The sequence below is a fragment of the Eucyclogobius newberryi genome, unplaced genomic scaffold (assembly GCF_026437365.1).
Source record: "Eucyclogobius newberryi isolate DKJ021-1_F unplaced genomic scaffold, fEucNew1.0.hap1 SCAF_3, whole genome shotgun sequence".
Taxonomy (NCBI): Eukaryota; Metazoa; Chordata; class Actinopteri; order Gobiiformes; family Gobiidae; genus Eucyclogobius; species Eucyclogobius newberryi.
In genome coordinates, this window is record NW_027315945.1 from 32302046 (window position 1) to 32313039 (window position 10994).

The 10994-nt window shown below is 45.5% G+C and overlaps 1 protein-coding gene across 2 annotated transcripts; it reads right to left on the reverse strand.

Annotated features, from left to right (window-relative positions):
• Positions 1-618: 618 nt before the first annotated feature.
• shisa7a (shisa family member 7a) lies at positions 619-8307 on the reverse strand. 2 transcript variants are annotated; one of them, XM_072461564.1, is made up of 5 exons: positions 6266-8307; positions 5108-5262; positions 4930-4995; positions 4469-4654; positions 619-4371 (listed from the first exon to the last, which is right to left on the reverse strand). In XM_072461564.1, exons 1-5 carry the CDS (start codon positions 7129-7131, stop codon positions 3386-3388), a joined length of 2259 nt encoding a protein of 752 aa, XP_072317665.1. In that variant the 5' UTR covers positions 7132-8307; the 3' UTR covers positions 619-3385. The 2 variants fall into 2 exon arrangements, with proteins under 2 accessions (XP_072317665.1, XP_072317663.1); XM_072461562.1 differs by having other exon boundaries at positions 5090-5262.
• Between the last annotated feature and the right edge of the window lie 2687 nt (positions 8308-10994).

A 10994-nucleotide genomic window follows, 5' to 3' on the forward strand; every position in this document is an offset into this window, starting at 1 on the left:
GAAATCAGATCTACTGTCCTTATTGGGATATTATAGATGATTAGTTACCTGCTTTTTACTGCCCATAGAAATGTGCAAATGTGGGAATAACGTTTTGAAATTAAATGTACAACAGAATACTGAAGAATATCTGCATTTAAAAAAAAGTAGATGAGTTATTCCCATCACTGCCAGGAGCATAGGCCTATAGGTGTAAAGAACATTAAAAACATGAAATCACATGTCTGAAAGCATGTGCGGTGTGGGGTCCAGACAATAGACAATGTTTAGATCAATAGTCCTGCTTTAATAATGGGGCCTTGGGAAAAGAACCGCTGCTATAAACAGACATAGAACTGTGCCTGAAGCATAAGGAACAGAACCACAAAATGAAGGGCCTCTGAGGGTCTTCTTCAGTCATGTGTCTTTGCAGGAGCAGTGAAAAAGACTGTCCTGGTCTGTGCAGAGCTCATGTGAAGCACGTGTTTGTTTTGTCCGTTCTTTCAATGCAATAATGTGAACGCACCAGGGAAATGAGAGCTGAATATGAGTTTCCCACACAGCAGACTTAACTCAGAATGGCCATTTAAGATGACACAATATTGTTTTATAACTTGCTTAAAATACAAAAACAAAGCATTTATTTTCAGTGCTTCACCAACTTTATTATACAAATTCTTGGTATCCAATGGGGGTTAATGCATTGAACAACAACAGAAGGGTTGCTTTAACATCAAATAAATTCATTAATTTCAATTCCCTTTGATTTGCCAAGAATCACAGTCGCTCTGAGTGAATTCATAATGGTAAAGCTCAGACCATATTCATTCATTTCTTTCTAGTCACTAAAGCTCACATCATGCTCTGTATTCATCACCATTGGTGAAAAGTCGTTACCCAGCCATTTAGGAAGCCATGACAATAGAAAGACAACAAAATGGTATGAAGTTTGGCACTGTACAATTCATAAAATACTATCACATTGTGTTGGCTTTTCAAATCAATGCAAATAGACCACTTAAAATATTCTGATTGTACTAGCTATACAAAATACAATACTTGCACAAATTAGATTAGACCATTTATAAAATTGTGAGAATGAAGTTTGAATATGGCTTGTGAGATTTTACAGACTTTGCTACAGACCTTTAGTGGTTCTAATAAAAAACTCTTAAACTATTTCATGTCATCGGTCCCGTTTCCCTGAAAAAGACATTGCAATCAAAGCATTCATTTCCTCCCTCTGTCCATCTCCCATCTGTGTAGAAAACATTCACCCATGCACACAAACATCATGGCGTTGGAGAATTTTGAGTGAAACCCCTCTGGCTTTGCGACTCTCCTCTGTCCATACATCGAAAAGGCTCTTGTCGTCCAGTGATGTTTGACCAGAGTGTAAAGTGAAGTAACTGGAGCTCAATAAGGCCGATGACTAGGCACAGTACGAAAGTGATCAGTGACGGTACATCCAGGCTAACTGCAAAATGCCTCTCAAAGAAATGGAGCTGGCATGCATCGAGACTCAGAATGTATGAAAAACCAGCCGGTCATGAGAGCGCTGGTTTTCCTTCAAAATAAAAGTATATAAAAAAACAAAAAAACAAGAAACACTTAAATCCCACAGAGTAAAATAACATCACGCCATAAGATAATTGTAATAACAGTTATAATAGTTGTAATAATCATTAATAAGCAAACTCCATCAAATTCAGAACAACTACATTGAGCACTATGTATAGGAAGATTGTCCAACATAATTTGATCGTTAATTTTGTAATGTGACTGTAACTAAAGCATCCCGGCAGCGACTGTTTCCATTGTCCAGATTATCACTCTTTCTTATTTTTCCCTTTTCGCAAATCACTTTTACGTAATACTCCCAGCTGACCACACACGAGATTGGCCGAGCCCCAACGCGGTTTTGGTGCAAATCTATGGTGGATTTGTGCAAGTTACGTTGACTTTTCTTTGAACTGTGCTTCATTTTCTGTACACGTTAATACTTAATACATCATGACGATATCAACACGAAATCAAGAGAAAGAGATACCAGTTTATATGGACTATATATTTCACATACAGTATATAAGATAGGATAGCCCTTGGTGGTGATAAGCGTTATTGATGGAGGTTTTCACTTTCCTCTTTTCTTTTCACTGACACTGGTTGAACTCGAAGTGCGATATGATACAGCGAGATCTCGGATGTGAGGCGGGCAGGGCAGGTCCGCAGCCGTCCAAGTCCCTCGAGAGGAGAGGGCCCCCCCGGGTGCCCCTTTGTATCCCCCCCGGAGTTTTTTGGCTTTGCTCTGTCGTCAATCCGCTGTCTGTACAAAATATCACTGACCTGGAGAATTAACTAGAAATGGTGATTGTCAGACCAGCTTCGCAGCGGTATATACTCTTTGTTTCTCCACAAAATGGCTTTGAAGGACAGTTGCGTAAGTACAACCTTTATATTTGTGCTCTAGGAAAATCTTCGACTACGATAAAGCAAGTTGCCCCGATAAACGAACAAAGCACTTTTGATGTTACGTCTTGACTTGTGTGAATTTCCAAGATATTAGCGATGGCTCTTGGTTAGCGTAGCCCCTTGTTTTACACAGTAGCTTACACTTCTGTAATGTAACAGTGATTTCTGTCCACTGGGAATTTAGGCTAAGGTCACATGGAAATCTATAGGCAACCCAGGCATCAAATTGATAAAATTTGTACATCCGTTCTTAAAAGCAGTCCGGTTGAGCCCCAAGTCTGAACCAGTCCTCCAGGTCCATTCGACAAAGCTTTCAAACCAGTTCTGTATCCATTTAAAAAGATGAGGATGGATACGACTGTTCGTCCGTCGATAATCGTTGTCGGCAATAGTCCGTTAGTAACAGTTCTGCAGGTAGTTGGCTCAAAACATGGAAAATACAGCCCTGGGCTTTCCTCGTGTTCAAATCGTCTGGCTTTCTGTCTAGTGCTCCTGAGTACGTTTTGGAAAAATAAAAAACATATATTACTAAATTATGAAGAACAGCTCTGGCAGTTTTTCCCCTTTCTCACCCACGTCGTTTAAGTAATGGCACTGTTATTAATGGCGATATGGTAAACTTTACAAAATATGGCTGATGTAGGCTGTCACATAACCATAACAGATAATCCTCACAATAGCTCTATAATACTTTATATTTTGTAGCTTTATAATACTAGTTCAGCAATTTAATTACAACATAATAGTAATTTCAATGGCCTAACACATATATTTTGTATATATAAATAAACTTTCATCTATAGTAGACACTATTCTAGTCTTATTTGTTATAGCCATTTATCTCATAATAAAATGCTGTTGATCTAATAGTTAAATGCAGAAGGGTTATCTATCCTACCTCTAAAGAGCGTAAACTCTACTCTAGGCACTAAGCTTACACTGTCACCTCATTTTTGCTGCCTGTCCTGATGCCCTGACTCCCCCCGCCGCTGCCGGATGACCCCCCGCTGCCCCCTCCTGGTATGAAGTGGAGCTGCTCTATGGTGTTCTGCCTCTTTGTTGCGAAAGCCATCCTCCGGGCACTGTGGCCTCCGAGAGTTCCCGTTCCCATAACGACCCCTGGGGCAGGTGGCTCTCCGGCCCACCCCATCCCCCCGCTCATGTGGCCGGGTATCGGGGCGCCCCTCTCCTGCTCCCTCCCGGAGGTTGGGTGAGAGTTCATCTTGATCATGTGGTGTCGGTCCAGAGAAGGCGTGGCACACACGTTCTGCTGAGACTGGGCCTTTTGTTGACGAGGCAGAGTAGGTACGCCGCCGCCACTCGGCGGGTGAGCGTACGGGTCAACCACTCCCATCCCTCCAACACCCATCCGCTCCTCCAAGTGGTCGGGGGACATGAGCAGCCGCTCTTCGCGCTGACGGTCCTGCCGGTCCTGCCTGTCCTGTCTGTCCTGCCTGTCCTGTCTGTCCTGTCTGTCCTGCCTGTCCTGCCTCTCTTGCCTGTCCTGAGGTTTGCGGGTCAGGGTCTGCGTGTTGGAGTTCTTGTTCTTGTAGTACTGGTGCTGCTGATTCTTGGACATCCGGGAGAGTGTGCCTGTGTTCCCTGGGACGTCCCCCATGTTGAGCAGCTGGTCAGAGGACTTGACTTTCCTCGGCTTGGACAAAGTGTCGTAGTTAGCGTTGAACTGCGGCTCGGGTGGATCCAGAGGGTAAGGGTTGGGGGTGGGTGAGGCAGGCACACCCATGGGCGGAGGCGGGATCCATGGCCGGGCAGCATGTCTGGGCAAGGTCCCTCTGCCACCGAGGGTGTAGTCTCCACCCCAGGGCAGGTGATACTGGGAGGACTGGAGGGCCGGCTGAGCAGTGTGCGGACGGCGCTTGGTGGTGCAGTAGCCTGAGGAATATTCATCCAGACCTTTTTCTGGAAGCAAAGCAAAGTACTTCAACAGTTATTACCTGTTCTCTTGAAAGAGATGTTGGCAAATTAGTGTGAAATGAGTCATTTCCGGAGAACCTACCGAGGCGTTTGAGGGAGGAGTAGCGGTTGAGTTCGGGTTTGGTGGCGCTCTCATAGGAGGGAGGCAGCTGGGCCAGGTTGTGCAGGGAGTGGTGGAAGGACGGCTGGGATTTGGTGTTGTTGTGTTTGCTGGAGAGGAGGGTTCCTCCAGCCGCCAGCTGAGCGTTGTTCATCCGAGGGGTGCGTTCTGCAGATATCACAGGGACAAAACCAGTGTGTGTTTAATGAGATCTGCTCTTCTGGATATCGCACACTGCATGAGGCAGTTTGAATCTGCTAACATTCACACTGATGGCAGAAATCAAACATGCTTTCATCTCCAGCACAAGCAGCCAAATATATGATAATCATTATTATTGTTTGAGTAAATGAGTCTACTTGTAAGCTAAAAAACGAAATGAATGAAGGAAATCACGCATAGAGGTGAGTGCATGTAATTTACATTGAAGCCAGCTGCCTTACCAATAGTTGCAGTGTGTTTGGGGCTGGTGTTTGACGGATGGATGAAGTTGTGTTGCAAATTTCCCACTAAAGGCAAAAAAAGCATAAGGCAATTAGTTCTCAAGTTACATCTCTAAAATCAACTATACAGAGTCTACCATGAAACTAATTAGTTGTGTACTTAAGTGTGATGGCTCACATCTGTTGTCTTTGCTGGGCAGTCCAGGGGCATAATGGTTCTTCTGAGTTCGTCCCAGAGTTCCTGTCCCGTCGGCCACAGTGAGGGCCACACTATTGTTCCTCTCGTCCTGCTGCACGGGGCTCGACTGGTGCCGCAGCATGTCCACCAGAGCTCTGAGACACCAAAGAGCAGCTTTTTACAACTACAGAGGCATCTCCATGAAGAAAAGGAGCTGATGTCAGCAGGCTAAGTTACAGGTCAGATCTGTGATGAGGCGACTCCGCTCACAGTAAGAATGTTTTGAGCAAGACCAGTATTTGCAAAGATAGATACCAAATCTCTAATGCCAAACTGTGGAACCATCCAAGGAAAGCAATGACATTTATGACCAAATATTTTACATTTCATCATTCATCACATAATCATAATTCACTCACTCCACCCTCTACTACTGTAGCCACAGCTGCCACTGGTCGAAGCAAGGTGGCCAATCTGGGCCATCGGCCCCTTCAATCACCAACATTGACACACACATCACATTTATACTAGGCAAAGTGGGTAAAGGGACATTTCACTTTTCTTCTACTAAAATAGTGGTTTCAGTCCTGCCTCGGGTAAATGACCTCGTGTACCACTGTCTTATTAGAAGAAAAGTGACATTTAATTTGAAAAATAATGAAATAATAAAATGTGTAAAGTGTCTTGCCTAACTACGACTTCCCCACTGTGGAACCTGGTGTTCAGGTACTAACCAGGCTTGGCCTTGCAGAGGTCAAGGTGACATGGCCAATAAAAAGTTGAGAATGAATGTGTCTCTCATCATTTAATCACACATCATTGTAAAGTAGAAACTTTGAATTTAATACCACAATTTAAACAAGGTGATGAACTAGAGGATAAAACAAAATAGATTGTGCCTATGTGTATTTAATGTGATTATGTTGTTTGGAAAATAGAAACATTGGAAAAGAATGTTAAATAATTGTGGTGAGGGAGGGTGTTCTGGATGTTTAATTTCACTTGGATTTGTATGTACATTGTTCAGTATTCAATGACCTTTTGCAAGAAAATTAAATGTGATTTATGATGCATTTCAGAGCATATCTATTAGAGAATGAATGACGCTCATGTTACTGTTGTGTGTACATTTAGGACTCTCGTGAAAGAGTGTCATACCTGGGCATATTGAGATCTCTGTTTATGGCTTCCTGTTGCACCTTGTTGAAGACCACCTTGATCCCCACGGCGACGGCGATCATGAACACCACCACTCCTCCGATGACAAAGCCTGTGTTGTGGCTCTGCATCTTCAGGGGGTCAAAGTCCGGGTCAGGCCCCAGCTCCTCCGGGATCATCATGGTGTCCGTCTGCGTCTTGGCCCAGTCGGGGGAGTGGTAGTTCTTGCAGTTTTCCTGGTCCAGTTGGCGTGAGCTGTCGGGGCAGCAGAAGCGGTAGTGGCAGGTCCCACAGCAGTAGATGAACATGTCTTTAGTGCAGTTGAAAGAACTGTCATAGTGTCCCATCACATCAAAGTAGCCTCGGCACACGTCGATCCACACCTCCATGAGCCGGGGCCGAATGGGTGCTACCTGGGCTGCACCTAAGGGAGGGGCGAGGGCCTCTGACGACGTAACGTTTTTGGGAAACATGACTTGGGGCTGTGGCCTGGGAGGAGTCTCGAGGATCTCCTCTGCACTTTCTCGGGGGCTCTCGGGGGCCTCTGGCCTGCTCTGCAGAGCTGCAGGCTGGACATTGGCCTGAATGACATGCAGCAGGAGAGAAGAGCTGGACGCAGACACAGGCTGGTCTGTGCTGCTCTGTGAGCGGTCAAAGAGCTGAGGGGAGGGGGCTGTGGTGGTCTCCACACAAGTGGTAAGTGGGGGCGTGAGGAGCGAGAGCAGGGAGACAGCGAGCACTCGGAGACTGGTGGTGGGCGTCATTTTTACATGACTAAGAGATCTATTTTCTGTGTTTGACTCAATGCTGTATCCGCTTTTGCAGTTGAATCCACTAGAATGCCATGTGAATACACGAGTAAACATGTAGAGCCTCTTGAATTCAGAGGTTACACCAATAGTTTCATTCTGAAAGAGACGTAATCGTTTTGTCTGAGTTTTAGTTTATGTTTCAAAATGTATGACAACAGCATTTAACGGTAAACAAACGGCTTGGACGCCACGATGTGTTAGTAATATCTTCATCTTAGAATCCTTTAAACACCTCAGCGATGTTAAGATGTGAAAATGCTCTTTCACTAGAATAGTGGGTGCAGTTTTTACAATTTTGTTATGTTGTATTGTCTATACATTCTTTTGCTGAATTTGGAACTTAACACAATGACCTGGAAGAATCAAATGTAAACAGTTTTATATTGTCTAGTTCATGGTTGATATTTTTGGAATCCACAATAAAATACATCGCACTTGTGACATTTTTGAAGTCAATATTATTAGCCTGAACAACATTGAGCGTGTCTAAACATTAATAAAGACTCATTATCTGTTGAAACTTTGCTTTTTTGCTGTGGTCAAAACTCGACATTTGCTTGAATCTTCTCTATGATTTTACAAATGTGCTCCAGTTCTTGCCTGGCACAGACTGTGACTGTGATGGGGCTGGGTGCTAATGAGTGAGCCTCAGCCTAAGTGCTAGGAGACTGTAAAAACTGAAAACTGCGAATAAGCATATACCAACAAAACAATGTGTGCTCTGTGAGACCCATCTTCAAATCAAACCAGTCTATTCTGTCTCCGCATGGATGGTATGAGATCTGCAGTCATCCTTTAAGCACATAAGTTGCCCATGCCACACGCCTGGCACGCTGACAGGATATTAAGAGAACATAGTGTCGCCATGTCACATAAAGTTATTCCTGATTTGTCTCTTGGGGTTTTCAAAAGAATATCACTGTGGAGAAAAATGGAAATGTGTGCCGTTATTGTGTTGGAGGTGTTGCAATAATAGACAGAGGCAGATCTGTCTCCCACAGAAATTATAATGACATGTAATTATGAAAACGTCCCTATCTGTAGGAACAGAGGGGCGACAGAACGCTCAAATCGCAGAGGCTCCTCGTGTCTCTGCTCCTCTAACCTCCCGGAGGAGTTCAGGCCCGACCCGTCACTTCTCCCACTGCTAATGTTCTCATGTTCTTCTGCTCACTCTAAATCATGCTGCGTGTCAGTTCCACAAATGTCGCCCGGGGAATCTGCTGTAGTGTCCTGGAAAACAGAGAGAACACGTGGGCTATTTAACGAAACAATAGAACGGACAAATGAAGTATAAAGATTTGCCATCTACGAAGAGAAAACGTCTTCTACCTGCTGATCCGACACTGTTATACACTGTACATGCTTCGTGAGCAATAACAGCAGATGAATTGTCCTTCTGGGATGAACACATCTGATTCCGAAACAGCATTTATCATCTAAACACAACCCTTTCACCTCATGTTGCAAAACCCCCTTTCAACTACTGTGACGAGTCCATAGAAATGAAACGCTTTTGTACCGTTTTTTTTTTTGATTGTGCAACTTTCTTTTTTCTTTTTTTTTTTTGTGTTCTTGCTGGAGGAACACGGCGTACACACACAAAACGCCAATGATGGACGGAGAGGGAGCGGAGATAAATGCAGGGTAGGGATTTAAATAAGCAAAAGAGATTGTGGAGAGAGCAAGGGAAGAGCCAGAGGTATAGAGATGCAGGAGAGAGACGGCCATGAGTGCGTGCGAGGGCGTGTGTGTGGGTGGCACAGAATCAAGTACATTTCTCCCAGCGCCGCCAATACAGCACAGCACCGCACAGCACATCGCACGAAACAGCAAACACATCTCCATATCACCACGTTCAGACGCTCAAGTGACTGCAATCTGCATCTTTTAAGTGGATGAACTGGGGGGGTCTCCAGCTCCTTCTCCTTTATTCCTATGGCTCCCTTCTTCACGTCTTTCCCCCGTTCTCTCGTTTTCAGATTTGGTGCGTGGGTTGAGGCAGCTAACTCTCTCAGAATAGCACTGCAGCTCTGTCTGTGTGAGTGAAACGGCCAGGGAGAAAAAAAGAAGAGAAAAGGGACAATCCGACGTGCGGTGCCATTAGGGCCGACCACCTCCTCAAAAGTCAGAACCTGTTCGCTTTGAGGTGACAGAACGCCCACCGAAGCCACCCCGCTGTGTTTAAAGCCCATCCACACATCACCTGTTACAATGGATGATACAATGAATTCAAGAAGAGTGCATTCTTGAGCATTAAAGGTGCATGTGTCACTAGATGTCTGGACAAGGCAATGCAAATGACAATGAACTCATCTTTAGGCTGCAGAAACAGTGCAGGAGGAGAAGACTGAGTTGTTGGGGAATGCAGGAGATGTGGAAAATGCATCCCCGGGTTACTTGGATACAAGGGAAAAAACTGGGCCTTGTGAGAGCATTCTGGCATTGTAAGCAGATATATGAACGCAGCAACAACAACAAAAAGAAAAGAAAGAAAAAGCGCAAACCCCCCATTGCAGCAGCAGCAGCAGCAGCAGCAGCAGCAGCAGCAGCAGCAGCAGCAGCAGCAGCAGCAGCGCTCTCTCTGGAGCTGTGCGTGTGCCAATCCAGCAGCGTTTCAACAGGTGTTTGCCAAGAACAAATCAAAATGGCTTCCTTTGACCAAATACCAATATGAAAAAAGAAAATCAATGATGGGAAACAATTGGTGAAAAGAGGCGCTGCAGATGGAGCGGACAGTGGCGGAGGGACAGCAGCAGCATCATGAGCAGCATCAGCATCAGCATCAGCATCAGCATCAGCATCAGCATCAGCAGCATCATGAGCAGCATCATGAGCAGCATCATGAGCAGCATCAGCATCAGCATCAGCATCAGCATCAGCATCAGCATCAGCATCAGCAGCATCATGAGCAGCATCATGAGCAGCATCATGAGCAGCATCTTGTTTGTTTAGGGGATAAATAAATGCTGCGCAGTGTCTTTGCATCATCAAACTGCTTTTTCTTACAAACAACAGGCATTTTAAGAGTGGATAAGTTGCTCGCGGTGTCGGAGCCTGCGGTTAATGGACATGACTTGCATGTACCAGCGGGCTCCGGGGTGCGTGGGTGTAAACCTACCGGTGTGTGAAGTCCCCGTTCTATGGCTTTTCTTTCAATTCATCGCGTCTTCCGTCTCATCAGTGGCGTGACTCGTAACAAGTGCAACATTTTTTTCCTCCCGCGTCAAGAATGTCAGTGTCGAGTATAGAACGTGTACAGATCGAATTGCGTGGCGCAGCTTTCATCCTGATGTTTTGTTTGACAGCCTCCGGCGCATCTCATGCGTAAAAGACACAAATGACATTTTCCCCCCAAAACATGCACAAAACAAGCGGCAAAACGACGTCTTCGTGGCATTTGTCTGTGTTTACTGCGCTGTTCGGTGTTGCAGAAAGTGAGAATGTGCAGAATGTCGTGTCTTACCTGCGCGTTGCTCTGCGCGTTGCTCTGGCTCTGAGGCTGGAGCGGCGCGCGGGGAGAAGAGCCTGCGCACTTCGCTCCTCACGAGATGAGGATGAGCGCTGTTATTCCCGTCACACTTCGTCCCTTTGCGCGCTCTTCTAAACGACAATGCGCCTTAAACGCTGCGTCTTCTTTCAACTAAAAGTGGAATAAATCTAATCTTGACGTTGTGGTTTCCCGTGGTTTCCAAAAGTTGTCACGCGGCGCGCAAAAGCCGAAAAGTGCCCTGTAACTTTGTGTGTGTCTAAAAGGCTCTGTGGCTGTTCCCCGGTCATCATTTCCCGGTGAGGTCTGTGGCGCGGCACCACTGCACTCGGCCTCGCGCGGCTCCGCACTGTCCGCGCGCTCTGATTGGTCGCTCGCGCTGCTGTGATCAGGCTCTCTCGCGCGCGCTTACGGACTGTTTTAGACC